General features: G+C 42.9%; 1 protein-coding gene across 2 annotated transcripts in view; it reads right to left on the bottom strand.

Annotated features, from left to right (window-relative positions):
- MAPKAP1 (MAPK associated protein 1) overlaps positions 1 to 13,678 on the bottom strand; it is a 67,482-nt gene extending 53,804 nt beyond the window's left edge. For both annotated transcript variants that reach the window (XM_088525413.1, XM_088525412.1), the window contains exons 1-3: positions 13,357 to 13,678; positions 10,507 to 10,596; positions 6,656 to 6,804 (exon numbers count right to left, since the gene is read on the bottom strand). In XM_088525413.1, coding sequence (XP_088381539.1) covers positions 6,656 to 6,804; positions 10,507 to 10,596; positions 13,357 to 13,612 — 495 coding nt within the window. In that variant the 5' untranslated portion in view covers positions 13,613 to 13,678. The remainder of the gene's footprint in view (positions 1 to 6,655; positions 6,805 to 10,506; positions 10,597 to 13,356) is intronic.
- Between the last annotated feature and the right edge of the window lie 1,652 nt (positions 13,679 to 15,330).

Here is a 15,330-nt window from a genome sequence, read left to right on the forward strand (position 1 = left end):
TAGCCTCTGAGATGCTGCACCACAATTTGATTACTACAACCATACTTTTTAACTGCTGTCAGAAGAGACAGCGCCTTATATAAACATCTGCCAGAACACATGCCTGTTTTCTATAGCACCAGCTTTAAATCATACTATGGTGATGAATCTTTATCTGACACTAATACTTTTTAACTTCATAAGGACAATTAAAATGAATTGTAGCTAAACGCACACATAACAAATCAATTTAATCCTTTGTTGCATACTAGCATACTTTGCACAGCTCTAAAACTTATTTTCAGGTATCATGTCGTTCAGAGTTTAAGCTCCTGGAATTTTAATGCAAGTGGGATGCCCGGAATTGGGAGGTAAAAGTCCTGTTGTCCCCTGCTACCCCAGCCTACCACCGAGGCACCACAGAGTTTCTGCACTGTTTTTGCAAGGCAGCAGCACGATCGTGTCCAAATTCCCTGGAGCAGGCATTGCTTCCCCTGCACGCACTCAAAGGGCTTCCTCCCATGAGGGTTCCTGCAGAATTCAAACAAGTTTTCTGTCGTTGCACCAAGTTACTGCTCAGAGCGAGCGCTCAGCAGCCATTACAAGGTGCTTCCTTATCTCATTTCAAATGCCTTCACTGTACAAAATAACAAAACACGTTCTGAAGTATTTTAATTAAGTAACAGTCAAGCTTCATGTATTGTAATCAATGTGTGGAAGCGCAGGCGCTGTTGTGCTCCCGTTTCCATGCCCTGTGTAACTGATCCCTCTGCGCGGGGCTCCTCTCCCCGCGGACGCGTTGGAGGAGGCAGCTCAGCGCCCCACGAGGCGCCCGGCCCACCACGGCCTGCACGCGGCGCGGAGCAAACCCGGCGTTCTGCACACAGGGGTGGCGCGTTCAAACACAGCTCAGCCAGAGGCACGACTCACGTTAATCACACGTATTATGGGAGAAAACACACTTTACAAAGTGGCAATTTTTAAGTTAAGAAACTTCAGCTAAAAAAAAGCCTTTTTGGGCTCAAGTCTGTGCACGATCTCATGATGCTGCACACAAATGATGAAACCCGCAGTCACGGGCGACGCAGGTCACGAGTGCCGAAAGGCTCGTAACACTTCTGACTAGAATTTCATTACTCAAGCTCTCCCAACCGCACGTGCGATTTTGCAAGGACTTCCAGGAGCCTGGAGGGGAAGGCTGATCCGACGGCAAGTCCCGGCCCTTCCCGAGGGACCTCGGAGCCGCGGGGCGGTCCGGAGCACAGCCCGTCCCGAGGGCGCGGAGCCTCCCCTGGGCGCTCCGGCCTGCGGAGACGCCGCTGCTCCGTCCCTGCGCCGGCCGGCGGCCGCTCCGCACGGAGGGGACACAGGGCTGCTCCGGCGGGTGTCCAGGGAACAGGGCGCCAGCAGCAAAGCATGCAAAGGTGTGCTGGGAAACAGAGAAAAACGGAAGAAAAGGGAAAAAAGGACATCTATTACCATGAACTGGAGCGGCCGGTTGCAGAGCGAGGACAGGGCCGCGCCGGGGAGCGGGGCCCGGGCGCCGCCAGCGCCGCTGCTGCAACGGGAAGGGAATTCCCTGACCCCACTCACAACCACTTAGACTTGACTGCATCTAAAATACATTATTGGCTAAGGACGAGTGGAATGGACGAGTAGCAACTTACAGGGTAGGAAGATAAACTTCACCTAAACGCCTAAAAAATAAAAACAAACACTAGAAATATATTTAGGATTCAGATGAGAAAAATTCTAGTCAGCTTAAGGGCAAAATATTTTAAATGGAAAAAAAAAGGTCCACATAGATTTTAATCCTGGATTAATTATTTTAGACAGTCTCCATACTAATTATAGCAGCACTGCTTCTTTCATAAGTTCTTTATCTACTTTCTTTGAGTAAAGCTATTTCATACTGGAGATTGCGGAAAACATTTGTTCATGATTATCCAGACGTACACTGGAACAAGACTGCAACAAGAGCAGCATGCAAAAATGTATTTAAGGACTATCATCCCAAAATGCTGCTAAAAGCTATTAACCAGTACGTGTTAATTGCCACAGCATTCATATTAATTTTCACTTCAGGCCCGACATTGTGGAATATTTCCCCTGATACATTTTAAACAAAGTTTAATTTAAGGAACTGCTTCTATCAACACTTATGAAAATTAACAGCCAAGCAATTAGCACTCATGAATTATCCCCTCCCCCACACTTTCTACAGCATCATTGTTAAATCAGTTGCTAAGAAGAGAAATTGTTGCATATAAGTTAGCAAAATCCACCACGAAAAAACCTGTAATGCGGTAGAGTTACCATTCCTTGCAGGAGAATTTTTAGCATCTGCCCAGCCAAAAATTACATTAACCTATTTTAATTTAAATTATCTCTAATAGCCGAGTGAATGCACAAGGCCCCAACGAAGACCTTGGAGATTTCCTTAAATCTTGATTTTCAATTTCTAATTATGAAAATAGGAGCAAAACCATCCTGAAGACAAGTGTTCTGGCTGCACGCTGGAAAGGCCCTCGGCCCCGCGCACCAAGCGCTCGAGGGCGGCACGATCCCCTCTTCCCTCCTTTGGAACCGCTATCTCCAGCTGCCGGCTAGGACCCACCATTGTCAGCCACTTTGCCTCCTTTCATCGCCCAGTCGCACTCTATTCACATTCTTGTGCGGGTCTAAGAATGGTCGTTTGGTGACAGACATCTCAAAAACATCTTGTCAGTTTGGTTTTATGATGAAAATTTCCTAAAATTAGCAGGTACTTGGGAGGTAAAAATGGATGCGGACAGACCTCAGCAATTCTAAAGAGAACTCAAATGAGTTACTCATTCAGGATGTGCTTCCTACAAAGAATTTTTTGATTTTCCTCTATTCCAGTAACAAAAAAAATACCTTGATAACATTTCCTTACTAGTGGGAATGGTCATGCAGATGAATAGCTTTGACACTAATACTGTATTAAATCAGTACCCTTTAGGATTGGTATCTCAGAGGAAACCCATCACCGTGCTCTCCAGCAGCTCACACATGCCACAATCGCAATTCGCAAAAGCATATTTTGATTTTCTACAGAATGAAGAGATAATAAATGCTTTTCAAGCAATTAGAGAAGGCAGGCAAGTAACATCAGCCCCATTTTCTGAATTCAAAAACAAGGGAGCAGAAGGTTTCAGGTTTGATTCTGCAGCAAAGCTTAACCACTAGGAATTAGCAGTTGCTAAAACCCTTTTCCAGGAGCAGGCGCCTCTTGCAGATCAACCGTGCTGCTGCAAGGAGCCAGCCCTTCCCTCCCTTTGCGGTGCTCGACCACGACTTTCCAATCTGCCAGGTCAGGTCCGGGAGGTCAGGATTATTTCTCAGTCTTACCAACACCCTGCAATAAACCCTCAAAATATGATTTTTCAGATCTGGTAATGGAAGTAAATGTGAACCTACCTATAAAACGTATTTCAAGAAAAAATAATTGTTGTTCTTTCATCTGCCTAGCAATTTGGCCACTAATTCATTAGGCTTTTAAATAATTTTCTCTACAAATGACAACTGGAGTGATTACAATCACAAATACAGAGTCTTCTTTTGATACGGTATCTCCAGCAAGAGTTTCCCAGATGTCATTAGCCAAGATGTACAACCTTCTTATAAAACATGGAAACAGCTACGAGCAGAGCTATCCCCTGAAGCTATTTCAAGGAAAAGCTTAACGACACGGACAACATTAGTTACTAAACACAAGTCTTGGCGGGGTTTTCACAACGGTAGTTTTACAACATACACGAGAGCTGCAAGTCGGTCCTGCTCGCACCCTTGTGTGAGAAGATTCACCAAATTCGGGAGCTCATCAGAATGCATCCACTGCAGCTGCATTTCACAAGCCATATTCTCTACTTTTTTGATAATTAATGAACTGATCAGAACAGCAAGAAATTAGAGCACTTTAAAATTTTATTATTTCATAAAATTGTAGAAGTGGCCATGAAAAAGACACTAAATCTGGCAGAACACACCTGAAAGATGTAAGCTTTTCAAAAACTGGCTCGGCTGGCATTAGGGCATGCAATGCTCTCTTATTTTTACCCGATTAACTTAAAACAAGACATCAAGGTGTGCTGAATAACTGGCCGTCTCCCTTCAGGTGGGTTAAGGAGCCGCGCCAGCAGCGAGCGGAGCAGCCGGGACGCAGCTAGGACGGGCGCTCGGAACAGCCCGGAAAGGGCTTTCCTGGTGCTGGATCGGGGCCACAACACGTGGTACTCGACCAGCCCAGAACCCGTGTCACAATCCTCAAGTATACATAAAACCAAAGCCTTGTTATAACTGCAAAGATTCCAGAGACACGGTGATCCCTTGAGTAAATACATAATCAAGGGCTTCTTTTTTCTTTCCAAGACATGGTTAATTAGGCCCCTAGCCCCTCCTTATCCCCCCGCCTCTTCCCAATTATGGGCCATTTCCCCAAGAGACACAGGGCTCTCAATTATGTAAATCAGCCATGCACTATTTCCAGAAAAATATTGTATTTATGTGAAAAACATGGCTCACCTCTTATCAATAAAGAAATACAAAAGCTCTACAATACTGTGACAACTACAATATTTCATTATGTATGGATTTTCATTTTACATTATTGTCTGAAAAATACAGCAAAACTGAGGTACATAAAATTACTCACTACTGAGCTATAACATTTCTTCTATAGATTAGTGAGCAGGTATTTAAAACCTAGGCTATACATATAGAAGTCTGGAGAATAAGTTTTTATAGTCACACTGACAAACTTATAACAGTATTTTTTTATATTATTTTGGTAACTAATATAGTCTGTATTCCCCAACAAAATGGCAGTTTAATTATTTTGTAGAGTTAGTTGAACAGGTATTTTGATTTCTAAATCACATTAATGTTGATTCATATCATACCCCACAAATCACAAAGTTGTCACTGAATAACATACGGGATATTTCATTAAAATCTGAAGCTAATTCATACATTACAATTTCCTTCAAATGGAACAAACACCTGCTAAAAGCATCAGACTTAGAAACATGCAAATTAAGATGTATGAGTTTTAGTAGACTGTAATGAGCTAACACAGTAAAAAGCAATTTGGATTATAAAAGTGGGAAGGAACCACTCGGAAGTTTCTCAAAAGCTAAGAAAAATTCTAACTGGAAACCCAAATCATGCTCAGATACTACAGCTACGAAACCTGGATACCACTGAACTAACATATATTTCTCTAATAAAAATATTAATTACTTCCCCCACGTGTGACTGCTGGGAGTACATCTGAACATTGGCAAGACCAAAATTTCGTTACACAAGAACAGCAGGATATAGGTTTACTAAGAGGGCACCAGAGTGTTGTCAGCATCAAAACATTGCTGGCATTTATTATTGAGGCCTGAGATTCTCTAATTCCTGCGTACTACTAAGCATAAAATAAGAATAGAGGCAGCTTTGCTATGTGGACTTCATGGTCTAAAAGATACCGTCTCATAAATATTTAGAATATTTTAAGATGTTCTAGTGGAATTACATATCTCACTTTCCACTTTAAGAATACTTAACAGAATATGAAATTCTTCCATCAGAATGGTAATGAAGCTCAAACTTCCTACTCCCACAGGAGACTCTCAAACCAGCCTGGCAGAAAGCAGAACTGTGCAGGGTTTGTAATTGTTTCAGAACAACATGACACTGATTCATCATGCTGCTGTTTAGATTTTAGTTTCTAGGGTCTATGGGAAAAAAAGGCGCCAATACAGAGCATCTAGAAGGTACACAAGGAGAGATAATTAGCGACAATTCTGACTAATATCAAGAGGAGGTTCTTGAAATGAAGGCAGTCAGAAACATTTAACCCCCCGGGTCTGCAGTAAACCTCCTCTACCTGAAAGAGCACTTCCACAGTACTACATTAGCGCATGGGGGCAGAAGTGGCAATGCCCAGCGAGAATGGATGACGTTTTTAAACTGTGTGGTCTGCCAGACGGCTATCAGGTAAGGGGGGGATAAATAAAGAGACTATTTTGATTGCTTTAGTTTTGTGCTTCTTGGGGCATTAACTCTCTTTCACATTATAGCATGGAATTTTTGAACAGGTTAATTCGTTTGTCACAAGCTTAGCTTGTTTGTCACAAGCCTAAAATATGTTTATATCACTGGCACGACTATTGAAATCAGCATCTATGGGGAGATATAAAATGCAAATAGTTTGATAGCCAACTTAAATCCTACAGTATTCTTGCCTGGCCTCTAGAAATGCAGGATGAAAAAAAGCACAGCGTTAGGAGATCAAGCAGACACGTTCTAGGATTCAAGTTCTCATTTCATGTGTTTCTGTCTAGTAAAGAGCCTGTATAACCACCCTACCAGAGAACGGAACAGAGCTAGTGTTAAGGCATATTTTAGTAATGAGACATGGAATGTGCACCTTCCTTTTGCCGATGGATTAAAAAAAAGAGATGCCCTCATTTCTGTTGAACCTGGAACCATTATATTTAAGAAATGCATGATTCTAGATAACCATGTTAGAGTAATTGAGGGGTTGCTATAAAGCCTAACTAAAGCTTAAACAAGTAAACGTACCTGAGAACTGCCAGCAGTCTGTCATCTCCAGGTCAGGGAGCACCTGGACATGAGAAGAAGAGAATACCTATGGTTCACTTACCTTGCCATCAAATTTGGAGTACTCATTGAAAGGGTTATTCAGCTGCAGTGGACACTGTTCGAGGCGCACAGACAGTATCGACGGCTTCCCAGAACACGGAGATTTTACTCTGAAGTTCTTTTTTTCAAATAGTGAGCTCAGCTCCTCTGCTGCAATTCAGAAAAGAAGTGAAGTGTATTTGCATTATGAGATGTACAGAAGCTATTCTTTATCACAGAAAGATTACAGATTATAAGGGAGAGATAAAAACATATAAAACAGTAAATACTTTAATATAACCTACCATCACTGTGTTTAATAGACCACGAGTAAGAAAACAGTGAGTTTGAATGATGCACTGTCTCTGCTGAGACAACGAAGCAGCTTTAGCTATGCAGAGAGACCTGGAGCTGAGCACTGCAAGATCCACCTGAGGCAAGATCGCATCGAGTTACAGGAAGAAAATTGGGCAGCTCTGGTCTTTCTGCTGCCTTTTTATCTATGAAAGAAATCTAGGCAAAAGAACAGCTGTCACTTTTTCAACACACAACAGCATCTCCTGATGCTGTTCATCCCGAGCTTTCCACGCGCTTCTTGGAGCGCAGCGCACATCACGCCGCTCCATCACCGCACTGCGCAGTCCCTGTGCTGGCAGCGAGCAGGTAGGAACCACGGCTGATCAAAGAGGGATTCCTGCGTGTTCTCCTTCTCACACCCACGCTGGATACAGTCTTCTTTTAAAAATGCAACCAGCCTGAAAGCACCGTTGCAGACAAATATTCTAGACAATCAGAAATCTTCATAAAAGCAAATTTCATAACAGTCAATGAGTCTGTGGGGCCTGTGAAGCCCGGTAAGCCTCTGTCATGAAGCTCTTTTAACACGATGAGATCGGAGGGGTGGATTGAGCAGTGTACAGGCACACTTCACAAAAAAGAACAAAAACGCACGGATGCTGCAAAATTAGGACAGAGCCTGGAGGGCTTTGGCCCACCAGCACCAACAGGTCTCCCCTGCACAAGGCTGCGAGGGAGCGTGGAGAGGCGAGCGGCACGAGAGCCCGCCGGCCCCCCGCCGCCAGGCCCGCGCCGCAGCCCTGCGGCACCCGCAGCCCCCGCACGGCACCGCACCCGCGCCGCAGCCCCGCGGCACCCGCACGGCACCGCACCTGTGCTGCACCCCTGCAGCACCCGCAGCCCTGCGGCGCCCGTACGGCACCGCAGGGCGCCGCGCGCCCTTGGGCACATCTGTTGCCCCTCCATGGATATGGAACAGCCTCTAGGGCTCACTGACCAGGCCTGGGTCTGCAGGGAGCGGATTCCTTTTCTAAGCTGTGAAATTAAAACTTGGCTAATTGCAACTAGTCAAAAAAAAAAAAAAATCACTTTTTTTGCCACCAGATTGTCTGAAAATTCACACACTTGGCAAAAGTGCTAAATACATTTAGTAAGAGACATGCAGTCTTGTGAGAGGCTGAGGCTACCCAGAGAAGTTTCAAGTTCTTTTTCTTAACTGTGGCAACTCGACTCTCCTGCTCTCTAGGGAAACGTTGAGATGACTTGTTTTCTTTGCTGGGATGTGCAGAGATCTCAGGAATTCTGCATTCAGAAGTGCTTACATTTTTACACTGAAGGAGTTTCAACTGCACAGTCTCCGACTTTTAACTAAAATGAAGCACTGTTGTTAGTCCGTATTATTTTCCCTTTTTTGTGACATTGTTAGCTATAAGTTACTCTATAGAAGCTGAAGTCCAAAATTTTTGGAGGACTTTCTTTAATGTATAGTTAATTTACAATTTTGTATACTCTGGAATGAGCAAATGAAACATGTAAATACAATGTGTTATTACCTCCTTTTAAAGCAGACCTAGGAGGCCCTGGTATTTACAGAGGAGCAGGAACCTCTTGCACAGGTATCGCACTACGTTGACGGGACCCACAGACCGTTCAACCACAGTCTGGTTTCTGCCCCGCGCGAGGCTGGCGGGTGTTACCGGCCTCTTCCTGGGCAAGACCCGGGGTGCAGAGAGGGCCCCGCAGTGGCGCTCGGGCCCCAGCGCTGCCTCACGAGACCTTCCTGCAGCCCCAAGGTGCTCCCGGCGCCCTGGCCGCTGTGACAAGGCAGCTCGCCCAGCGACCGCGGGCACGGGAACGCTGTGCGGAAAACACTCCTCGTCCTTCCTCATGACCATACACCAAACGACTCCCCTCTCCCTTCCCTTCATCCCAGCGCTCCCAGGAGCTGCAGCTGCCAACTCTTCCCTCAAGCGCTGGCTGGCCGGCTGCTCATCCCCACCCGAGGAACCTCTTCACGAGCTCCATCTAATGCCAGGTAACAGGAAAGAGAGCAGAGGCCCTGTGGAATTCCATGGGACACCCAAGCCTAAGAATAAAGCTTAGGTTGTAGTTCATATTTTAGACCCAAAACACTAAGAGAACAGAGTAAGTCCAGGTTAATGGTCAGGAGAGACGTGCCCAGGAAGAACAGAAGATCTTCGCCCCTCTCCATGCGGATGACGGGTCGCACACCTCTACCTCTGTGCACACTAATGCAAAACGGGCACGACAAAAATACCCAACTGCCAAAGGCCTCCAACCGCCCACGGGAATCCGTGCTGCTGCAGGAGGGACAGCTCTGCCTGCTGCCGCCGCGGGGACAAGGCCACAGCCAGCACATTCCGCGGGTGACACCTCCTTCCTGGCTGTTGGACAGAGCAGCTCTGTCTGAGCAGCACACAAAAGGAGCTAAATGTCACGGAGCCAAAGAGCCCTAGGAATAAGGAAACAAATAGCGTAGATACGACAGGACACTGAAATTCAAATGTAATTTAATATAAATAAAAATATATATGTAGTTAGGGATAAGGAAGAAAAGGAGAATTACACCATCAATGGTCAAATTCCAAAAAATATCACGCAAAAAGAGTTGGAGATTATAGTGGATTAAACTTTAGAACCTACACCGGTGCTCAGAGATACAGAAAGCAAAACATTTAAGAATGCATAAAGAGAGGTATCAAACATATGCTGAACACCGTAGTGGGGATTAGTGCGACCGTGTTGCTCATGTGAGCAGCTTTATTCACACTCATAAAAAGATATTACAGAACTGGAGAGAGTTCTGCAAAGGACAGCCAGGAAGATACAAGGATTTAGGGAAAAAGGAGATTACACGGAGACCTCATTAAGATATACACACATTTTGAAAGGCGGAGGCATGACAGACCAGCCAAAGATTTGAACGTGTGTTATACACAACGGGGAACGATACTAGCTCGAGCTGTGAAATAAAATAATTGAGATGGAATTTCCATTTCATATAAACTAAACTATGTAGCACATCCAGCCAGAAATAGTTAATTACACAAAATTTTAAAAAGCATATTCATTTGAGATATTGGTGCTATGAGTACAAGACATGGCTAAGCTAAGGGGGCATTTCTCATGCTTCTGCTTAAGGAGAGCTTACATATACATTATATCTTAAATTCCTCCTTATGCAGATAAGGATCCTCTTGAGAAAAATCCACATACATTGCATTAATAAATTACACTGCAAAAAAATAAAGCAGCTACTTTAATGAGTTCAGACCAAACTAACTTTAAACATTTTAATCTGCATTTTGCCTTTATCAGTAAGTTCGAATGTCCCAGCCAAGGCTGGGAATGAATGGGAGGCTTCTGGCTATCCCCCACCACCCCAATAAACCACCAAACCACAGGAACCGCATAACGGGGAATGGAAGCCAAATACAATAATTAGTATTTTCTATGTGCTGAAGTTCAAGTGAGAATTACACATGGAAAATGTTACAATCTAACATCAAAAGCAGAAATAAACAGAGTAGAAAATAGAAGGTCTTTTCACTTTACCTGAGTAAGAAGTATTTCTGTCTTTCCACTGAACATTTTTGCATTTTATTTGATTTTGTCTCTCTTTCCGCAGACGTTCTAGTCTCTGAGCTTGAAAAGAAATATTACAACTATAAGTTTGTCAATGAAAGTTTACTATAAACAAAGACATAATTAACTACCTTTATATGAATAAAGATGTTTTATACTGCATATGTAGGGGAAAAAAGTCATAAAATTTTAAAGGTGGCACCCCTGAAAAGCAAATACCAACAAAAACATGAAAATGTTCTTGATTTATAATTGAAATTAGAGGATATAAAACATTAATAGAGATCATAAAGATAGTATTAACATGGAAGAGAATAATAAAATGTGAAAACTTCTGTGATTAATATGACATTTCATTATATAAATCATTAATAACGGTCTTAAAGGAATTTTAATGCACAAATGAACTGAAGTGAATATTACATTACAGGAATAAAATTACTGTTATGAATTACTCTACCCGTTTCAAAAATTAAAGATAAATGAACTCAGACTAGACTATTAAAGTTTTAAATATAAAATCCTTTATCTAAAAATCATGAAAATTATAAAATGTCAAAGCTATATAAATTAGCATAGCTTTTTCTTCAGTGTGCTGAAACAGTTTATAGGTAGTAAAATAAATGATTTGTATCTTCACAACATTAGTCAAATATTAAATGAATATAACATTTTTTACATATATTTTGACTCAATCTTCAAAATATGGTTTGAGAAAAATGCCTCAAATAGCTAAAATATCAAACAACTTGCAGACCAAGGTCCCAGATGATACCTTAAATTCACTTTTTGTTAACAGATCTCTCTCAGGAGAGCTGCAAAACTCTACCCTGGGAGAAGCTACCCTGGAACACGACCACCAGAAATAACCAGTGCAATCAAGCAGCTACTTAAAATAAGAAAGCAGGTTACACTGGAAAGCCTGACTAATAATATTAATCACCAAGAAAACAATTTGCTGGATATTTCTGCAGTTTTGATGTACTGAGACCATTCAGTAACATAGGTTTTTAGAAGAGATACTGAAATACTAAATTATTAGATGATTATATCATGAAAAAACCCTTCAGGTTCAACAGCTGCAGCAAGTGGTTTAAGGCAGACAGAAACAGGGCCCTCATTTCACAACTCTCGTTTACGGCAGCACGAGGCCGGTGCCTGGGCCCCTCTCCGTGTCCTACCCTGTGCGGGAAAACAAAGGAAACGGAGAGGGGCAGCGTCGCGCTCAGCGCCATCTTGGCAGCGGTGATTACCCGGACCCATTAGGACTCGGAATTATTTAAGATTCCTTCTCGCAAGCATATTAATTTTAAAGCTATGTCAAAACTGTCGCTGCCCACGTATAATTCTTGTTTCATTAAATATTAGCAAGCAGATGAGCTTTTGTTTCTGCTCTGGCCTGGGAAGGAGCGTTGGCGCCTTTCCGCGGAGCTCCCGGCGGGCAGGGCACGGCTCCGGGCGCAGAAAGGCAGCGCTCGGCCTCCAACGCGCACACGCAGCGAGGGACACGTCACGGCCCACGCTCGCGTGGCCTCTAGGGTGACGTGCAATAACACATCATCCACCTTACTGTCTTCTGCAGTAACGTTATTTCTACAACGTATCAAACAGGTACAACGCTGGCAAAGTACTTTATAACGAAACAGCTTTGCACAGTTAAAAATGACCTTCCACCCAGAAGCAACAGGAAAAGACAACACAAAACACAAATTATTTTATTTAGCAGGTTATAAGGAGAATAAAGAAAAGCTTACATATTATAAAGAACGGCCCAAGTTACAGAACTTACTAAGTGTACTTTTTGTTACCATTTTACTTCCAGATTAAAGCCTGAGGTTAATTTAAATGAATGTTTTTTAAAATACTTACTAGCCAGAGCAGATTTTTTTTCTGCCAAACAATCCTGATTTAGAATGTTTTTACACTGTTAAAACTCAGTGACAGCTATTGCAACAGCAGGATTTTTTTCCAACAGAAGTGCAATATTAAGAGCCATGTGTGGCCCACTAAACTTCTTACCATATCTTTAATTAGTTTCAGTATGCTAGGTTCCAAATTTATATATTCAGTTTATTTCCAAAGATAACTCTCTTCATTAAAACATCAGCACCTTGTGATTTTTTTTTTATAACTGACATTTTATTTGTAAAAGATATTTGAAGGTATTTAATATAGCATTTTACTTGTTAGGCAGAACACAGCTTTTTTTTTCTGAGCTCTAGGTGGTGTTATAATACCTGCAGAAATAATTTGAAATAGACACACACACACACACACAGAGTAACAGGAAAAAAAAGAATCAGTGTTGGCTACACCTCATATGTCTTCTCATATATATTATACATTCCAAATTCTTTATTCATTTCTAGCTACTATTTCCTCTAATGCAATATTTCAGAAGACAAAGACAGGTCATTTGCTTCATCAGCTACTAAACTGCATTCCTCTCTTCTATAACAAAAGATTTGGTGTATCAACAGGTGGACATTCCTTAGAAAACGGCTACTATGTCCAGAAATTAATACTCCTCTAGATATTACCAACACAAATAAAGGCTGATCATGTATTTTTGATTAAGAAAGTTTCAATACGAAAACATTGAAGTTGTCAAGATGATCTCAAAGTTCCTGTGTACATGATTAAGTAAAACAACAATTGAAATTCAGTTTACAGCACATTAAAGTAACCAGTCCGTTTTTAAGAAAAAAGGGTGCCTGCATTACACAATACTTCACCTGCTCTGATCGCTCCATGCAAACTAGATTATTAGAAATTGAATTTAAAAAGTTATTAGTGTTTTTTTCTGCAAGTATCATTTACCTGTGTTTGATCGTCTTCTAATTCCAAAGTCCCAGCTTGAGGTAATATCGACTGATTGGGAGTATACATAACCCTGAGTCTCACCATTGCTTCCCTGTGTTTCTGAACTGTCCCCATATGTTGATGAGGGATTAAACTTCTCTAGGTCGACATCGTGATCTATGAGGACCATTTCGCACATCCCTGTATCATCACTGGTCACGTGTGACTGCCGAATATGAGCAAGTATAATAGTTGGGTTGTCCAGGAAAGCCATCCTGCCCTCGAGCCCCGCGCTCCGCTCTACTATCTTCTCTCCATCTTGTTCCGTGGATGTACGTACCTAGAAAAACAAGGCACACAGCATTTTACCAAAGCAAATAAACCCAGCCCCAAACAAACAATACAATCAAAGAATACACAAAATAAAACCATTAACTAATACTGATTCAGGAGAAGTTTCTGTTTTGGCTGCACAAAGCCTAACTGATTCAGGTCTGTACACAGAATTATTTTAATTCAGTTCCGCTTTACTTAGGTTGGACAGCCCCTGTTCAATCCTGTTCAAGAACGGCAGTTCTGAAGGACACGTTGAAATTCCCAAATTCCAAAAGCATCTGTGGGCAGCTGGACACCCGGATACCCCCTACATCAGTGACTTGCTCGGGCAGCTCCAGGGGACTGCGAAACCTGGAGAAGAGGGAGGCGAGCAGGGTTTACACCTAACATCAGACAGGTACAAGACTGGAAATAGACTTCACAAGTTCCAAATTCCACTGCTTTCCTAATCATCTCCCTATCCGAGGAAAAATAATATATACACACACACACACCCCAGCTGTGGAAATAAATGCATTAATTTAGTACTTTGAACAAAGAACAACAACAAAGAAAATCCCTTTCCTATCACTGCTGTCTGCAAAACTTTCACCAGCAAAAAGAAAGTACCAAAGGAAAAAGAATGGTTTTACCCGCCCCAGAGAGCTCTCCCACAAAGATCTGGTAAAAGCAGCGGGCCTTTTCCTGGCAGGCTGGAGAACAAAGGGACGGAAAGCACCAGGCCGGCTTGTTCCGGGAGCAGCAGACACTCCTGGTGCCCGGGACGCCCCCGCGGAGCGGTGCACCGGTGTGCAGGGCGGCGCTCCGCAGCTCCCGCACCTCCACGGGCCGGAGCGCTGCTTCCCGGACACCGTGCGCAGGGCTCCGAGCGCGTTCCGAGGTGCCTCCAGCAGCAGCGAGGCCGCCACGCCGAGCGCCGCTTTCCCGCTCGCTCCATTGCGGGGAGCAGGCCTACCCTCCCTAAGGATTTCTCATTAGGCTCAAATTAGGGGCATAAGGCCACCCTCCCACTACAAGACAAACTTCTTACTGGAATTTACCTGTTAAGGGTCTTTAGGCTGTAACAGCCTAACCAGCATTATCTGAATTCAAACATATACACACAACCAGGCACCACACATGGGTATTTCCAAGAGAAATTGCTTTGAGCTTGCGCTCCGAGGATGCTCTTTAAATATGTTTATGCCTCCCCTAGTATTAGAGGGAAGGCCACGCTCACCCGCAACAGTGAGAACTTGGTTAAACAAGCAACAGCCTCGGGCTTCTAAAAGGTCTGCAAACTCCCAATCAAAAATTACTGCTGGCCCATCAATGTGTCATATAAATGTTGGCATGTTAATTGTGTATTTATAAGATTGTTAATGGTTAGTTAATTTACCTCCCACACTATTATTGTACTTGAAATGATTTAACGTCTGCTATGGGAGTTAACAACATGTAACAGCAGATGCGAGATTTCTACCTTTATGCTCTGCACCCCGACTTCACGGTATCAGCAGTCCGCGTGCTAAATTGTCAAAGCTTCTTTACCATTTTACAATGCAAACACGTCTTCCCTAAAATGACTAGTGATAAAATACCCCAAATTACTTAGCTCCTATTTCAAACCCTGAAGTTTAAACACAAACACATCTTTTCCTCCTCTTCCGAATTTTC

This window comes from Tinamus guttatus, unplaced genomic scaffold (genome assembly GCF_059628265.1).
Source record: "Tinamus guttatus ecotype Peru unplaced genomic scaffold, ASM5962826v1 Tinamus_guttatus_pri_ptg000226l, whole genome shotgun sequence".
Taxonomy (NCBI): Eukaryota; Metazoa; Chordata; class Aves; order Tinamiformes; family Tinamidae; genus Tinamus; species Tinamus guttatus.